Consider the following 20,235-nt stretch of genomic DNA (forward strand, 5'->3'; position numbering starts at 1 on the left):
CAGTATTCTCGCGGAAACAGCATTGCCATCATTAAAAGTTAAATAAGAAATAAACGAAGAGAAAGAAATAAACGAAGAGAACGAAATAAACGAAGAGAAAGAAATAAACAAAGACAACGAAATAAACGAAGAGAACGAAAAAAACGAAATAAACAAAGAGAAGAAATAAAAGAAGAGAACCAAATAAAGAAAGAGATAGAAATAAACAAAGAGAACGAAATAAACGAAGAGAACGAAATAAACGAAGAGAAAGAAATACACAAAGTGAACGAAATAAACGAAGAGAACGAAATAAATGAAGATAACGAAATAAACGAAGACAACGAACAAAAGATAACGCGCCGGACGAATAATATAAGAGCCTCACAACGATTAGACTTATGAGTTAATTCACCAAGAGGGCATGTTCTATTAAAGTTGGTGAATTAAAATTATTACATATATGTGGTATAAGTCAACGTTGATAAATGTGGTAAAAGTCACATAGAGAAACGCGATGAATGTCACGCATTCATTTATGGTTTTTAATGACCATTGTTGTTTTATAATTGTCATGGGAATTATAACTTTGTATTTATATACAATTTTATGTGATAAAAGAGAAGGTTGAAAAACACTTAGATAGTTGTTTTTAATATATGTATATAAACGAATACAAGAATGCAACAATTCCCCCTTTACTTGTGCCCCTACCCAGGTTAAAAAATAGATCATAAACTTCTATGATAAATCACTAGAATAAAATAATCATTCTTGCCATACAATTAGCCGCTGCCATTTGTCACTTGATCACAAAATACATGCAGACCAAACACTAATTTATAGAAGTTCTGAAATCATGTCTCAAATAAACTGATGTTTGCATCATAGCTGGAAAAAGTTTGACAAATGCAACAAATTTAAAAAGTAAAAGCGCATAATCTTTTAAGAGACTAAGTAGCAAGGATAAGAGCGCATGGAGAGTACTAGGTGTGTTACCATATCTCAAATTATTGTTCAGATTAAAAAATTTTTTACAAAAATTTCAATATTTGTTCTCATTAAAATATGACATCAAAACTTGTAGAGGTGCATTTTCAGGCAATTAAATTGCCTAAACTTATCCTTTTTACTGTTACAATAGTTTTTGTTCATTCTATGGCAGAATCAGCTGTTTGGGCGGATATTAATTTACCCAAACCAAAATTTACCAAACCCAATACTTTTTAGACATTTTATATTATTGATTCATAGTTTACTCTAAATAATAAATTTAATATATTCAGACACAACTTCTTTTTAAACCTTCTTCAACTTCTTTTAAGAACTAAATTCATAATTACACAATTAATTAGTCTTTACTTTTGCTACAAACTAATGACATTCACTTGTATGTGATTACATTAATTTATTTTACAGACATTTCACAAAAATTCATTTCAAAATAAGGTTTTAAACATGGCTTTAGAGATAGCAGAAACCAAAACTGCAAAAAAAATTTGAAAAAAGAAAAAATGATTAAAAAATGAGTGTTTTTATTAACAATTTTCCTGTAATCAGGGGTGTTGCAATGTAAAATCACACACAGATAGCCATACAAAAATATCATTTATTTAACAATAATTGGTGTACACTCTGTATGTACTCAGCTGTATCTCAAGGATTTAGCCAGTAACTTTGTCCATATGCCCTAGATCTCGTGTAACATTTTTTACGTGTAACGTTATTCAGTAACATTTTTTCATTAAAGTTTTTAAATTTTTTTTTTTATTTGAGTTCACCTCCCCAAGGTCATGAAGACCACTACAGTCAAGGAGGCTACTAAAGTTGTAGTTACAACCCTCTCTTAACTCTATAATTCCAAAAATCAAACCATGACGAACAAGGCCACTGCGCAAAGAAACAAGTTAAGCGCAGTACTACCAGAGACATGATGGAGATCGAACTATAAAATAAAAATATAAAAGTATTAATAGAATTTAAAATGTTCTTGCCAAGAACTTAAATAAATTTTTCTTATTTTAAAATAAGCTTGTCAACAATAAAGCGATTTATTGTCAGCAAATTGAAAACCAGCATTATTGTCCCAACAACAAGTATTTTGTTTCCCAAACAAAGTATTTTGTTTTAAGAAACAAAAATTGAATGCCTATCATGCTGTTAATGTAAGAAGATTTATAATGTTTTAGGTTGATTTAGGTTTAAGATTAAATTCCATACTTTATGAGCTCCTCATACCCTTACCCAAAACTAATTATGGGGTTTATATCAGTTTTTCTTTTCTTAGGTAAATTGCCTTTACCGTTGCTCAGAAGTCCTCTCTATAAAGCTATACAACGATTTGATCCTACAATTTGTACTGGATTACATGTTACTAATAGCAGGGTGACCTGACCATAATTGATTGATTGATACAAATTCAAACAATCTTTTAAAAAGTATTTTATTTATAAAACTGATATCTTAGTTAATAAATACTACAATTTAAACTACCTTCTAAAAATAGTGACCTGACCTGACTGATTGCAATAAAATGATAATTTATAATTTACACTGCAAAGATATCTTTTTTAAAAAGGACTTCAACTACACATACTTGTATCTTTCCTTTGCAAATATCCTAAAAATATCTTAAGTAGAAGAAAATAAATATTATTTTAAAAAGCTCTGTGAATTTTCCATCACTTTAAAATAAAATTTGAAACAAAATTCCATGACCAAATAAGATTCCATGGCATTTCCATTATTTCCATGACCAGTGGCCACCCTGTTTATTTATGCTTTAATTAAACTATTAAAATTATAAAATTAATGAACACATGTGAGTTCATGTTCTTCTGGTTACAATACTTTTTAAATTAATAGTTTCAATGTTTATGATTCTAACCATTTTAAACAAAGTTTGCAATGCCAGAAACTTGAAAACACAGTAACCTGCTTAATTTTAAAATCTAAAAATTCTGGAATTATTTTAATTAAATTCAAAGCTTGCTTTAAAGAAATTTTAAAGATTTAAATAAAATAAAAAAACTTTTAAATGCAATAAAACATAAATATTAAATTCAGTCTGAAATTTATTATTATTACTTTAATTATTTCAGAATTTAACCCTACCAAAGGCATTAATTATTTTACAATAGCAAGAATGAAATTTACTTAAATAAATAGGTAATGACTAAAAACGGAGCAAAAACAATTATCAAAAAAATTATCTCTTGAAAAAGCAGAAAATAATACTGTATAATGTTGATTTCAAACAAAACTTCAATTATTTAAATGTAGTTTTTGTGCAGAAAACTGAATTTCAATTTCATTTAACAAGCGGACACCAATACCAAGTAATGGTTATACTAATAAATAAAAATAACATTTTATTTTATTAGTTTTATTTCTTCATTTGATATATATTTTTAAAATACTTTATTTTTTAAATAGATTTTATCATAGAAGGTTTACTTCCACGAACAACAAAACAACAAATTTTAAAAAACATATAAAGTGTAAGTTGGAATTTGATATAAGTTGGGTAACAACATCTTAGCATAGAAAGCGCATCTACTAGACACCCTGGTGCATAGTTACCACGGTGCACAGTTAGCACAGTTAAAAATCTAAATAACTAGCTGGTTCAAACATGAACTACATAAAACATTTAATAATAGATCCACCAAATAAAACTAAAGTTCTCTATATTTAAGCTCTCATAGAACTTCAATTTTCAAAGTTGAAACAATAACAGATTGTGTGATAGTCTTGATAAATATTTGAAATTCATAAGTGTTTCATTACAAGCATGTTTTTTATAAACAATGTTTTCAGATATGCATAAGAAAAAAAAACTCCAAAAATCAAATGTACCTTGATTACTGCATGATTTAACCTTACTACTATTTCCAACGCAATTCAACCATTGATTACTGCTGCAATATCGGGTTTTAGTCATAACAAAAGATGAATTGCATTGTGAACACTCACTCCACTGTGACCAAAAAACTATAAAACAAATTCAAAAAACATGACATACACAAAATGCTCCTGAAAATTAATAAATAATATTTATATCATCAAATATCATTTTTTATGAAGCAACATTCCAACTATTTCACAAAAAGTTGTTAAAAGAAATGTTTCTGAAAAGGTTAAACACTTAATGGCAAAATAAATATTCAATAAACCAACACTGAAATAAAAATTCCATTTTTTTTTTTTTTTTTTTAATTATTCACCCCAAGGCCAAGAGGACCACTACAATTGAGAAGACTACTTTTTGTGATAACAACCCTCTCTATACTCTATAACCAAAACACGAACCTCAATAAACAAGGCCGCTGCATAGAGAAACAAGTTGAGTACTGTACTACCAGGGACGTGGTGGGGATCGAACTCAGAACATCTCGCTTATGAGGCAAGTGCTCTACCACTACCGCGTTTATAAAAATAATTACTAAAGTGTGGTGTTGCATGGAATGGAACAATTATTTAAGTCATACAAATTTTGAAAGTGAAACTAAATACAATTTTGTTCAAAATACAAATAAATGCTAATCTTATTTGTAAAATTTAACAATAAAAATATTTTTAGCGCTTACAAAATTCTGTAAAAAAATGTTTTCACATTTTCTGTCGCTTTCAAACTTAAATAATCTTTTTAAAAAACTATAATTGAAAACAAAAAAAAAATGAATATCAATAACGGTAATATGTAAAAATCTAAAGAAAAAACTATTTTTACAATTTAAAAACATTTTAAATACGATTATTATTTTTAAGAAAGTAATATCTAAAAGTTCAAACACAATTTTTGTTGTTTTAATTAAAATATAAAAATAACAAAACAAAAAAATTAAATAGTAATAGCAATAATATATAAAAGTTCAAAAAAGAATCTGTTATTAATTCTGTGATTTTATAGATTGTAAGATAAGAATAAGATGAAAATAATTTTATGATTATTTTTATTTTACTTTTTTATTTCTATTGAACAGCATCCAAATTAAATACACATAAAAAGTAAAAATTAAATAGACTTTGACTTTTAAAAACAAACAAACTGTTTAAATTCTTTGTTTTTTTATTTCCCATTTTAATCATTATGAAAACGCTTTCATCTCAGTCTTAAAAGTGAAAATGGAAAGTTTTAAGGGTCTCCGCTGTTTACAATCACAATTCTTACTTTTTTGAAGTACAAAACATGAAAAAATTAATGCTATGTTATTCAACTATTTTGTATACAGTTCCTATGAACCCACTCACATAAAAAGACTTTTGGTTTGGGGTGAAACATAAAATAATTATATATTTGACTAAAATAGAAAAAATGATTTTTATTGTTTTAATTTCTTTAATGTAACAGACAAAATAAGAAAACATAGATTATCACAAGGTACTATCCAAGTCACTAAATAAGTGTGAATCCCATGAATACATTTTTCTGTGGTGCTGCAGTTATTTATTTAGGAATCAAAATCCTAACTATTACAATATTAAGGATGATAAGACTTCAATGTGTGACATAAAATTTAGTGATAGTAGTAGTCTTCCTTAAAAGAAATACCAGCTACTGCTATTTATGAAACATTTAAATATATAGTACAGTAATATTAACAAAACAAACCTGGAAAAATTCTTTTTAAGCAAATTTTGTAACATTGTATAGTAACACCAAAAAAAAACTGATTGATAGCTCATGAAAAAAATGAGTTCTTGACATTACTCCATAACGCCAGATATACTTTATGTTTTAATGTTACAAGTTTATGCTAATATTTCATCAATTAAAGATGATAGTGATTTAAAAGTTTGATAAACTTAATTGATTAATTAAAGATGATAGTGATTTGAAAGTTTGACAAGTGTATCTCATCAATTTAAGATTATAGTGATTTGAAAGTTTGACAAGTGTATAGAGTGTATCACATTCAGTAATAGCATGCACAAATAAAATATTGTTTCATTTATCGTTAGATTTAATGACTTTATGCTCTGTCCTTAATGCAGGTGCTCTTTGTAGAAAATAATTTCACATTTCATTTTTCAAATGATGAACAAGCATAACAAAAATATCTGTGTCATTAGCAACCACAACAACCTTTTTTCAGAATTTGACAAAGCTAATCCTATGTATCAGCACTACCTGGGTAATGATAACAGTATTCTCATCATTTTTAAATAGTGCACAAAACAGCTTCATAAATTCAATTTTGTTCAATTTTGTTAGCCATATATATTTGTTTAGAAAATTTGAATTTTTTCACTTTGATATCAGAGCTTTGGTTATTACATATCTTCTGTTATGTCAAGCATTTTTAGTTAATAGAATCTAGCCATCAAAATGCGATATATGCCAATTCTAATTGTTGATGAATATATTTCAAAATATTGTTGACAAGGTAGAGCTTTGAGCAAACCAACACAAAGTAGAAGGGCAATGCTGTCTATCAATTTTAGCTGTCCTTGTCCATTATATTGATATCAAAGACTTCAGCATCTATTAAAACAGCTTTTTTACGAAAGGTTTGTCTGGCTTTCTCATCTTAATTTCTTTAAACATTAGCTCTTTTGTTAGCACAAATTGGAAATGCTTTGTTGTCTATTTTAGCAATTGCTGCGAATCTTGTAAACAAAGAAAGCAAATTCACATAAACTTTCTCTATAATCAAATCTGACCACTGACCTTTCCAATAGTGTTCACTTTAATATACATCATGTTTCTTATTATTAAAGCAATCTTCAAGCCATGGGTGCAAACTACCTAGAAATATTATCTGATGAGCATAACATTTTGCTGTTTTTGCATAGTTCATATGATCACAGGCTGCAAAAGATTTAGCATTTATAGCACCATTTTGGCAGATGCTAGTTTCATGTTCTATACTCAACGATGTAGAGTTTTGTCAACTTTATGTAATGTCGGTAAAGAAATCAAAGTTTTTTATATTCTACAATTTTATACATTCTCAATAATTTTACCTGCTAATTATTGTTCATTTTAATCATTATTTTAGATTCACGATTTTCTCCTTTTCTACCATCTATCCTTTTTAGAAATTTTTTGATCAGTGAATTTAATTTCCTTATTAAGATTATATGTTAAGCACAAGTCTGTTAACAGGTAGACTTGCAATTCTCCTAATATCTGGAAAAACACAGTTTTTCCAGATATTATATACTCTACACTGCTTTCTGTGCATACTTGAGAAACAAATTTTTCTAACCCATATCTTTTCATGATTTACCCAGCACAGTACAGCACCGAGAAAGCTCATTACTGTGTGAAAACTTTTGCAAGTAATTACCTAAAACAATTAGATTAACAATGGTGCTTAAAGTGACACTTATTTAATTGAAACTAAACCTAATAAATTAACCTTAACTTAGTTGAGTAAAGGCTAGAGATGCTTTCTTAATAAAATATTCATGTTAAACAAAAGCTAATTGCATCCAGCTATTGTCTTGAGGAAGGACTACTAAGTAAAAACTTTAGGTGTAAACAAATTTTGCTGACAAGCCTTGCATATTATGGTTGTCTAATAGATATAATTGATATAACTTATGCTATAATGTTTCCTGTCAAGGATTGGCATCGGATCTTGACTCTACACAAAAAGTTTGCTATGCAACTCTTTGTGTTATCTCCTAATAAGGCTACATCTCTAAAATTCAGCTTAATGGTTCTGAGGCTGAAAAGCTTAAAAATATAAAAGAAAATTTCAAATATAAGAGTTCTAACTGAGTCATATTGTGCATGGAAAGCACCTCGTGACTGTTAAAGTTTTAGGTATATACTGTCTAAGCAAAATTGACTATTTAATTTATATAAACATAATTTTCAAGAAATCTCTCATTGTCATCCTAGTAATGTAATACATTGCAATAATTATTTGCAAACTGAAAAAAGGCTCAATTTATCTCCTTTATCAACTTTAAATTTAAAAACAACTTGTGAAGTGATCAAAAATACTGTAAAGAAAAAATCTATTTCCTGAGGAAAGAAGTCCTTAATGCTTTCCGTTTGTGAAGATTTATTAGTTCATCGCTTTTAAGACACCAATAATAGTCAGATTGTCAAAAATATTGGGACATAAACATCAACATATTTATGTCCCAATATTTTTATACCCTGGTGGAATCTTTCACCCTGATTCTCACAGTAATCTCCACAGTTTTCAGGAAAATAGTCAAGATGTAACTAGAGAAAATGTATTTTTATTGATATGCGAGCTCCCAGTTTTTCAAAGCTTTTTATAAGCTCATTGACATGTGAAACTTATTCAGAGCTTCTTTTATTTCCCAGAAATCCTTCAAAATCCTTCAAAATGGTAGATATTGAATGTTTGCCATGCATCTCCTTCAATGCCTGCCATTTTGATATCAAAATCTTTGTCCTTAAACAGAGTTCTAATTTTGGGTCCATCAAATATACCTGCATGTAGCTTGGCATCACTGATCTGTGGGAACTATTGCATTAGATACTTGAAAGCTTGGCCTTCTTTATTCAGTGCTTTTACAAAAATTTTCATCTGACCAAGTTTGATATGGGGAGGAGAAAGTAAAAAATTTTCTGGAGGGACTAGTGGTTCAGCCATCACATTGTAGCTGCCAATTGTGAATGCCTCCCAAGATGGTCAGTCTTTCTGCTTATAGTAAAGACTATCTGCCCTACTATCCCATAGACATAAGAAGCAAGGATATTTTGTGTACCCCCTTGCATTCCAAGTAGAAAAACCTGAAAAGAAAAGATTTATTCATAAAAAATCAAATCTTAATTAAGTTATAATATATATCTATTTCTTATTAAAAAATTACTTACAGGAGCTAAAGTAATTTCACGGGAAAGCTTTATATTGACAAGAAAACTTAATAAGTATTTTACCTTAAAGTCACCACATATTAGCCAATTGTAGTTGGAGTATTATATTGCATCAATCAATATTTTCATGTTCTTGTAGCTTTCTGTTAACTGAACTGAATGTCCAATAGGTACATATGCCATTTTATTGCTAATGTGTAGGAGTACTGTCTTTAGGTTTCTGCTAGAGGAATCAATAAAGAGCCTCCATTCTCTTGGTTGGTAAGGAACGTCAAGTGCCTCTATTAAACCTTTTACATCATTGCAATATACCAACAAGCTAGAAGAATTAATTTCAAAGAACCTTTGAAACTTTTTTTTTCTGTTTCTATACCAATAGAAGGTAGTTTCTTTGGAGAGGAGATTGCTCTCACTAAGACAGGAACCAAGAAGTAGTGCATTCTCTTTAGAAAGACCAAGATCTCTGGTCAAGTCATTTAATTGACTTTGAATGAGTGGTACTGGCTTAATGGCAGAAAGAATATCAGGATAGACCACCATGTGTTTGATTTTCTTATTGACACTTGAAAAAATTCACATATTTATTTTCAGATTTTTATCCACTTTTCTATACAATTTAAAAAAAATTTTGTTGAATTTCAACACAATTTTTAAAAACAATTCAAACTTTATCAGACTATAAAAAAAAAATATGTTTGGATTAGTTAAATATTGTTCTTTTAAGAAATTATCTTACCTTGAAGATTGGTCATACAAAAATAGCAGTTTGTAGTATGGTCCTTGCCTTCTTTCCATACCATCGGTACACCAAACGACATACAGTTTGTTGTGCCCTCATTCTAGCGCCTTAAGGTTATGACACAGGCTTTGCAGCATATATGTGGGGCAAAGCTTTTGTCTTGATCGCCAAGCTTTATTCCAAAATATGCACTGTAAAGGGACTTTACTAATGTAATTATGGTGCATTATTGATCACTAAAAGTTACCTTTCCACACACATAGCAGAATCTGTCGGGACTGTTTTCACATTTTCTATTCATTTTAATGAAATAAATTTTATTTATCTCATATATTAGCTTGTAAAAAAATTGACAATGATAAATAAAACTTTATAAATATATTTTAGATATTGTTTATAGATATATTATTACACAACTGTCGCCTGGGAATTGCAATAAAATGGACACTGAGCTGTTATATGCGGTATAGAGCCCTAAGTCTAAATCTTAAAAACTAGACCGGATTGAGAAATATGAATCCTGAATTCGGATTTAGAAGGCAAATTTCATTGAGAATCACCTAAGAAAACCTTAGGAACATTTTTGACACAGACCAATAGTGTAATAGCTTATGTTATAGCATTAATTAATCGAAAGTTATGTTACGGAAAATAAAATAATTGCTTATGTGCACTAATTAATCGAAAGTTATCTTATGGAAAATAAATGAATCGCTTATGTGCGCTAATTAATCGAAAGTTATAAAAAGAAAATGATTAAGATTGAGACCGAGAATTGTAAAAAAAAAAAAGAGTAGACCTTCTCCACTGTAGTGTGAATAAAATGAAAAAATATATATTTTAAATGAGACACATCTATATTGAGTAAATAGAGCTTTGCGGTTATTGACTCCATAACACTCTTAGACTTATATCAAAAAGTTTGGTTGAAGTCAAAACTAAAACCAATCCTTTTAATAATATTTCGACACAATTCAAAGTACAACATAGAGTTACAGCATTTAAGTTAATGGTTTATTTAAAATTTCTTTAAAAATACTTGGTGTTGGGTACTGCAAAAAAATGACTGATTACAGGTACCCAGGAAAACAGCCAAACTACAGGGTCCCCGGGTCCGAAAAAGGTACCTGGCACATCACTAACATATATTAACAAGAACAAGACAACCAAATATCTTATTATTTATGGTGTCATACACTTGCTATAACTAACTCAAATTGTCTATTAAACAAAAATATGTATAAAGTATTTAAGAATGTTATTCACAAAAAACAAACACTACCATCAACTTGTTTCCATTGTCCTGTGCATAAACTTATGGATTGGTTCACTTGTTGTGAAATTAGGAAAAATTATCTGAATTTTGTGTTCCATGTTTCTGCTTCTTTACTCAATATTTTTTCCTTTTACTATTTATCAAACTTTTTTTAAGACTTTTCTTTATCCAATCATTGCACTTCTGACTACCTTAGGCTGACTGGGCTACCTTTTGTGATTTACTATGTAATGGTTTTTAGGGCTAAGTATTTTATCTCTCTGCTTAAAGTTGTGTCTTCTTTATAATCTCTTAGGTTTAATCAGAAAACTTCAAATCAAATTGTATAAATGTACATTCGTTTTTATTACTAATTTTAGAAAACCAATTTATAACTTCAGCGGTATTTTTCCACTGTTGCAAATTTAAATTTTTTCAAATAATATTATTTATTTCATCTGATTTAATTTTATTAACGTGCCCTAGTTCACTTTTTGAAGGTACTAGTAGCCTACAAGGGAGCTTATTTTGAAAATTTGGTTTATGATCTTAATTTTGTATATTAATATAAATTCAAATCATGATCCTCAAATCTTATAACAAATTCCTATTTCAATTAACAATAGACTTAACCAAAACTCTTCTAATGAAAATATTTTAAACTCTTCCAAACGAATGTATGAAGATGCTCTTAAAAAAAGCGGATTTAAAAATTTCAACCTAAATTTGAAACAAAAATTGCAAAAAAGCGAAATAGAAATAGAAATATAATTTGGTTTAACCCTCCGTACAGCAAAAACGTTTCAACAAATATTGAAAAAGCATTTTTAAAATTAGTTGACATACATTTCCCTCACTCTAATAAATTGCACAAAATTTTTAACAGAAACACTATTAAGGTAAGCTATAGCTGTACAAAAAATATTCAAAGAATTATAAAAGGCCATAATTTTGCATTGATTATAAAAAAAAAAATTCCAAAAAAAAAAATACTGAAAATTGTAACTGCAAGCAAAAATTTGACTGCCCTATGAATGGTAATGACTTATCAAAATATATTATTTACAAATGCATTGTTTCCTCGCAAAACAACCCTGATAAACAATTTATTAGCTTAACCGAGGGCAAATGGAAATAACATTATGCCAACCACAAACAATCTTTTAAACATAAAAAATACTCAAAAGAGACTGTGCTATCAAAATATATTTGGCTACTGAAAGAAAAAAATATATTAATTTTAAATTAAACTGGTCTATTCTAAAAACTGCACCTGCCTATAATAACATTTCCAAAAAATGTATACTATGTTTACATGAAAAGTTTGAAATTATTACTCTTTTAGATCAAGAAAATTTACTGAATAAAAAATCTGAACCAATTTCTAAATGCAGACAAAATTATAAAACCAAATGACCAGTCTAAAATTATCCCATTCTAAAGAATTCTTTTCATGATTTTTTAATTACCTAATGTAGTTGATGTAACTACCTGGATGTAACTTCCTGGTTGCAAAACACTACAGTATTACATAATTAATTATAACAATTCCCAACCACCTGTGAAATAATTTTTCTATAATTTGAACTTTTTGATGTTTAGATGTTCTTCCTGATGAACCTACTGATGGAGAAAAATGCTGTTGAAGAAAAAAATTAGATAAGTGTTTTTACTAATTTATTATTGCTCTGTTCTTTAAGAACATTAAGCACTCTATTTGTATTATACACTGACATAATTTATATATATATATATATATATATATATATATATATATATATATATATATATATATATATATATATATATATATATATATGTATATATATATATATATGTATATATGTATATATATATATGTACATATATATGTATATATATATATATATGTATATATATATATATATATATATATATATATATTTATATATATATATATATATACATATATATATATATAAATATATATATATATAAATATATATATACAGCGGTGGCCAAAAATTAAAGACCACTCATTTTTTAGTTGGTTTCTTAATCTTAAAATTAAAATTAAGAAGATTCTAATTGACATATTTAATTTATATTTTTTAATATCTTGTTAATTAAAACATACGGATTAAAGTGGTATAATTTTTTTAATCTAATTCTAATTAAATAGCGTTTCACTTATTAAAAAACTGATGAGTACTTATAAATCTTCTTTAAATAAATTGGACAAAATTTAACTACCACTTTCAAATCTTTAATTTGCACTTATTAAAAATAATAATCCATTATTTTTTTTAACTTTCTTTATTGTTTATTATGTTGGCTATAAAATAAAATGTCAAAACCTGAGTTTCGATATCAAATAAACATTTATTTTTTGAATTGCAATAAGGATATAAAAATATTGCAAAAATGCGTGCAAAGATCGAAGAAAAAGACAGATACGCGGCTCTTGTATTAAAAGAAGAAGGCTATAGCATTAGTCAAATAGCAGAAAAGCTCGGAAGGTCTCACTCTTGCATTATTAACATAATTCAACAATACAAAGAGACCCGGTCAATTAACGATCGTCATAGGACTGGACGGAATAAAATTTCAATTGACTGTGATGTTCGCTCGATAGTGAGATTAATGAAAGAAAACAGACAAGCATCATCTACAGACTTGTCTACGAAATGGACACTGTCAAATGGTCTGAAAGCAAGCCCTAGAACTGTGCGAAGGGTCCTCCACAATTTAAATTATTTATGGCGTGCAGCTACAAAAAAACCACGATTAAATAAAAAACAAAAATTTGCCAGGAAAGAGCGGTGCAAACTACATAAAAATTGGTCAACAGATCAGTGGAGCTGTGTGGTCTTTAGTGATGAAATGAACGTTGAGGTAGACAACAGAAAAGGTCGCGTAATGTTGCGTAGACTTCCAAGCGGTTCGATGAATCATGCATTTTGAAACGAACAAAACAAGGCAGTGGTTCAATAGGCATTTGGGCCTGTATGAGCGCCTGCGGAGTTTGCGTTTTTCATTTATTCGATGGTAGACTCAACAAAGAAAGGTATATCGAAATTTTGGAAAAATTGCATATTCCTAGCATTGATTTATGGCAGTTGCAAGATGGATTTATTTTCCAGCAAGATAATGCACTGTGTCATAAAGCGCATGTTGTTAGCAATTGGTTCAATTCTAATAAAATTCAAGTGCCTACATGGCCTGCCAATAGTCCAGACTTGAATCCAATAGAGAATTAATGGTCGTGGCTTGATCACAAGCTTCGTAAAGAACAACTTTACAAAATCTCTCATCATTTGAAAAATGTGCCTGATGAAGTAATCAAAACTTTAATGAATTCGATGCCAGAAAGAGTACAAGAGTGCTTGAAAACAAATGGAGGAACAACACGTTTCTAAATTATTTCTTTATTGCTTTTTAAAATATTTTTGAAACTGGTTTTTTTTTGTCCAAACTTTGTCCAAATTTTGTCCAATTTTTTTTCCCATTTACATTTTTTACTAGTCAGTTTTTTAATTTTTTAACATTATTTTGTAAAAAAATTATAAATTCTTTAATAATAAATATAAAATACAATAAAAATTCTTTCTAAAAATGTTTTTCTTTTTTTGATACCTTTTTCCAAAATAAAATTATACTAAGGTTAAAAATAAATTTTGAAAAAAAAATGAGTGGTCTTTAATTTTTGGCCACCGCTGTATATATATATATATATATATATATATATATATATATATATATATATATATATATATATATATATATATATATATATATATATATATATATATATATATATATATATATATATATATATATATATATATATATATATATATATATATATAATATATATATATATATATATATATATATATATATATATATATATATATGAATATATATATATATATATATATATATATATATATATATATATATATTTACATATTTATATATATATATATATATATATATATATATTTATGTATATATATATATTTATATATATATATATATATATATATATATATATAATATATATACATAAAACAAATAACTATTCGTTTAAATATATATATATATATATATATATATATATATATATATATATATATATAAATATATATATATATATAATATATATATATATATATATATATATATATATATATATATATATACATATAGTATATATGTTACTGTTATCCGCAGTACCAGGAATTAGCTAAATGCTAATGTTTATAATATAATTTTATATTGCAACTCTGAGTTTCATGTGTTATCACAATTTCATGTGTTATCAAAATTATGGTGCAATTTTCTTTTTTTTTTTGCTCAGAGCCATATGTGTGCGTTTTAATTGTCACTTTCAATAATGCACTTTTTTTCTTGTTCAGAGCTGTTTGTATGCATTTTACTCTATGTATTTTTTTTTGTTCTATCTTTTTGTTTTAATTTGTTTCTTTACTCTCAAAAAAAATTTATTTAGTTGTAACAACTGAATAAATTGAACTTTGTTTATTTGTTACAGCTGAATAAAACCTAGAACAAAAAAAATAAATTAAAGTGAAACATATACGAATGGCTCTGAGCAAGAATGTTTGTTTTTTGTTTCTCTATTTCATATATAGACAAACTAATAAAAACAAATAACTATTCGTTTAAATTTTCAGCATAATTAAGATTTAAACATGATTAAAAAACTAAATTATTAGTAGATTTGTTTACCTTGTGTTTGACTGTAAATTGATAGATTTTTAATTGATCCTAAATTTTTAGTTGTACAATCATAATTAGTTCTACAATCGAAAAATGTATACAAATAAACATCAGTGAATACCATTGGCTGAGTATTTACACTTGAAAACTGAAGAGTTCCATTAACAGCTACAGAAATATTATAAGTATTGGTACGAGGTATGAAAATTTTAGAAATTACAATTGAATTCCATGCATTAGCTGTTATTTGAATTTCATAAACTAAGCTGTCTGCTTTAATAACTAAAAAAAGATTTTTATAATTTTCAAAAGTTTCAATACTCCATAAAGTATTATCATTTTCATCATAAACTTCAATAATATATGAGGCAAAAACTCCACTTGATAAGAATAGAAATGACATGACAAATTCATCATTTACAAAAGCATTTAAAGTAGTTTCGGTGAATTTATGTTCTATCTTCTCAACGAAGAATAAATCTATAAAAATAATAAAATAAATTTTATTTTTTTATTTTCATTTTTTTATTAAGAGATTTATAAGATAAATTATATTGGATTGATTTAAAAAAAAATAAGATTAAAAATAAAAAGCAAAAACTGAATTTTTATTTAAATTTTTTTTTTATGTTTTATATTTCTGTCTTTTAAGTTTTATTTTGCTTAATTAAGGAAAAAGGTTTAAAAGATGGTTGAATATGGCAGACAAGACTGTGATACAAAGTGATAATTTCAATTTCAACACCTGTATACTGGTTTGGGTAAACAAACTAATTCGCCTAGAATATAGCTTGTTGTTGTTAAAAATCTTTTCTATATTGATTATTTTAAAAGCATTAAAAGAATAACATCTGTAGTATTTGTCAGTTACATGGGCATAAATTTTTAATTTAATGATTAAGTACATTTTATTGTAAAAAAAAACAATTAAATGGACTTTGCATTTGTGTTAATGGTTTATTGGGACATATAACACTAGAACTCTAGAAAACCGCATATTACAAATAATATGTAACTAAAACACAAGAGGATACATCTTCATTTGTATGTTTAGTATGTATGTTTAGTTAGTATGTATGTTTAGTTAGTATGTATGTTTATTATGTATGTATGTTTAGTATGTGTGTTTAGTATGTATGTTTAGTATTTATGTTTAGTTACTATGTATGTTTAGTTAGTATGTATGTTTATTATGTATGTATGTTTAGTATGTGTGTTTAGTATGTATGTATGTTTAGTTTAGTATTTATGTTTAGTATGTATAATAGATGATTATCTTTTTATACCAAGATAACAACCCTTGATACAACCTAGCAAAAATTATAGTTTACAAGAATTTCTGCTGCATATGTGATAATAGCTGATTGTTGTAAAGCTTTATTGTTACGTTTATAAAATTCTTGTCATAATATTATTCAAGTCAATTGATGTAGATTATTAGTCATAGTCAACTACTTTTGTATATAATTATGCCCTCGAAAATTTCTGTTTCTGTATAAAAGTTGTAAATAGAATTTAATAAACAGAGTCAAAATAAAAGTAAACAAAGTCGTTGTATTAACAAGCTATTTTGGCAGTATGGCATCCATGGCAAAAATGATTGGAAAATTTGATGGATCTGTGTTGTAGTGTAGCTGAAAAAGATCTAACTGGTGGGAGAGCTCTACCAGATGCATTCGCTGTTGATGGTTTCCAAGCTTAGGAGCAGTTCAGAGATCGAAGATGGAATGACAGTGAACCTGTCATTGTGTATATGGCCAGTTTGCATCAACTTATGGGTTTGGCCAATATTGAAAGTGAATAATTATTGCTAAGAGCACTCATAACTGGATTGCTGGGTGAAACTTCAAAGCAGCTTCGAGCACAAGTGAAAATATTTGGGATCAGTTTACAGGATGCATTAAACCATGCAAGAGTACTCATGATGGAAGAAACAAAAAAAGAGTATGTTTCAACAACAATTTCTGGGTTCTATAAAAATGTTAAGAAACTATCCATAAAATGTTTCAGATGTTGAAAATTTGGACACATTGCAAGATTTTGTTCGTTGCATTAGGGAAAATCAAATAAGGAATCGCCAGAGCCAGCTGTTTCCCTCAACAACTAATGGTGCTTCCAATATGCACTGCGCAGGTGAACCCTTTGCAGGAAAAGCACTGGTTGCAGCAGATGTACTCGAACTATGATTTCAAACAACATGGCTCAGAAAGCAAGTGTTCATATCAGAAGAAATAATAGAGCAGCAATAAGATGCAGTGAATTTTCAAATATATGTATAAACCATCTGGAAACGGGATTGTGGAGTAACCCCCGCACCATAAAACAAACAGTTGTGAGGGCACATTATTAAAGTTAATTGATACAATTTATTAGTCATAACTCATAAGCTATTTTTGTGTATAAATACCCCATATTATCACTGAGCTGCATACTAATTTTTTAATTTCGTTGCAGGCTGGGAACTCCTTAAAATTTTTAACTTTACAAATGCCGTTGCAAACGAATTTAGATTTATGAAACTTTTTTGTTGTTGCTGTTTTTCTTGATTTTTCTACTCTTTATGATCCTGTTTCTTCTTTTTTCCATTTTTAATCAACTAGACCAGTTCAATGATGTTTTGTGTTTCCATTGAGCCATGTATATTGGTATGTTGGTTATTTTTTGTTTTGTTTATGTCTTTATGCTTTACCTTGTTAACTCTTAGCAAACCTGGTATATCTTCTAAATTTAAACTTTCCTCATAACTTTTATTCATAATCATCTGCAACAGCTTAAACTAAAATTTCCAATAATTTTCACCAAGACACTGATTGTCAAATCTGATTATCTTTATTCATTTTTTTCCTCTAAACATTTGTTTTTTTTTCACCATTGCTAAATTATTTATACTACTTTTATCTATAAAAATACAAGGTATAAAACACTTTTGAGCAGAAAAACAACTACATCTGTTAAATAAAAATAAAATTTTGAGAGCCTTTTGTGTTAAATAAACAAGAAATATTTTCTAGCAGAGGTCTAATTATATCATAATTCACAATTGAAGTTGTAGTTTTTAAGCGTTAACTGTGTAGTTATTAAGAGTTTTTGTGTTGCTAATATCTTTTCCTTTATAGAAAATTTAGAAAATGTGTGTGCTAATACTATGGCCAAAAAAAAATGCAGGCCTTGTTTTAAAGCATAAACTAGCACACCATATATGTACGCACTCAGCAGCTTCATGTAAGAGGTAAGTCATTTTTTATCATTTTTAAATATTTATTTTACAAATGCTATTTACAAATCTAATTTAATGTTAAGTTAAAAAAAAAAAATTCACATTTTTACTATTTTTATTATTTTAAAATTTCAAGCAAAAGAAAAAAAAAGATGCTTACAATGCTTAAAAAAAGAAATATAAATGAAAAATAATAAAAAAACTTTTATTTATCATCTTGCAATAGCAAGAATTAATTTTTAATTTTTTTGCGGTAGTTAAAAAAGTTAATGTCCTTAAATAAAAAACAAAGATAACTTTATGACATCAAAATCACGACGAGCTAATGAGCTGCTCTGTTTTTTTATTTAAAGCAAGGCCTGAAAATGTTTAAAAGATTTAGAATGAATCTGATCATCAACTCTAAACTAAAATTGTTAACTAAAAACAAGTTTATGGTGTTTAAGGGGTAACAAGTAAAAAACGTTTTCAAGAAATATTAGAAATTTACTAAAAACCGTAGGTTAAAAAATATGGCCGAGGAAGTCGATTATATTAGGTTGTTTTTAAGTACAGAAAATTCTATCACTTTTTAAGTTACCAATTTTCAATGATAGGGTACCAAATTTTATTGTTGCTTCTAAGATGTACCTACATGTTCATAAAAAACATTTACAAAGACATTTACAGTTTTTCACAATTTCATATCAACTTTTTTGTGTATATAAACTTCACAGCTTCATTCGATTATTTAAATAAGTAGGATGTAATATATATATAAATAAGCAGTATGCTAAGAAAGTATGCTGAAGTTATATTCATACATGATTTTTAAGTAATTTTTTGTTTTATTTTATAGTTATAAAAATTGTTTAACTTAAAGAATGGAGGCTAACTTAATAATATTAAATTAAGCTCATTTATATTTTTCAAATAATTGTTTTTTTACTTGATAATGAATCCAATAAACTAAAATAAAACAATGGTAAAACTCTGTGAAAAGTTGTCAAAAGTGAAGCTCAGCAAAACTGTTAATACTTTTATAACAATGAATTGAAAGATTTTCTTGAGCAGAGATTTCCTAATGTTATTCATTTTTATTTAAAAAGCTTAAAACTTTCTAATTTTTATATGAATATAAAGAAAACTTTTAGTATTTTTTTAGCATCATGTGCATAACATAAATTTGGTGCAGCTCCAATGATGCACAGTAGTCTAAAAATATCACTTTAGAGGCAAAAACGATTTCTTTGTCTTTCTAGCTTACACTATAATATTTTCAGTGAATTTTTAAAATACTCTTGCCTACTATGAATAATAATTTAATGTTAATGCCATCCTGGTCTCCAATTTTTCCAAAAAATCCAAGGAAAAAAAAATCCAAAACGCATAAACAATAAACAGGTGTCAGATGTGTCACATATTTTGTAGCTTCTAAATACAAATTTTGCTGAGTTTCCATCATTAGATGTACCAGAGCCTACACTTCTTGAAATATCAATAACAATTCCAAGTTTATTTTTTATTTTTTTCTG

The 20,235-nt window shown here is 27.2% G+C and overlaps 1 protein-coding gene across 1 annotated transcript in view; it reads right to left on the reverse strand.

Annotated features, from left to right (window-relative positions):
* Positions 1-20,235, reverse strand: part of LOC136080285 (uncharacterized) — a 39,218-nt gene that overhangs the window by 8,096 nt on the left and 10,887 nt on the right. The window contains exons 3-4 of the mRNA XM_065796901.1: positions 15,514-15,984; positions 3,838-3,972 (exon numbers count right to left, since the gene is read on the reverse strand). Of these exons, the coding sequence (XP_065652973.1) occupies positions 3,838-3,972; positions 15,514-15,907 (529 nt within the window). The 5' untranslated portion in view covers positions 15,908-15,984. The remainder of the gene's footprint in view (positions 1-3,837; positions 3,973-15,513; positions 15,985-20,235) is intronic.

Source organism: Hydra vulgaris, chromosome 05 (genome assembly GCF_038396675.1).
Source record: "Hydra vulgaris chromosome 05, alternate assembly HydraT2T_AEP".
Taxonomy (NCBI): domain Eukaryota; kingdom Metazoa; phylum Cnidaria; class Hydrozoa; order Anthoathecata; family Hydridae; genus Hydra; species Hydra vulgaris.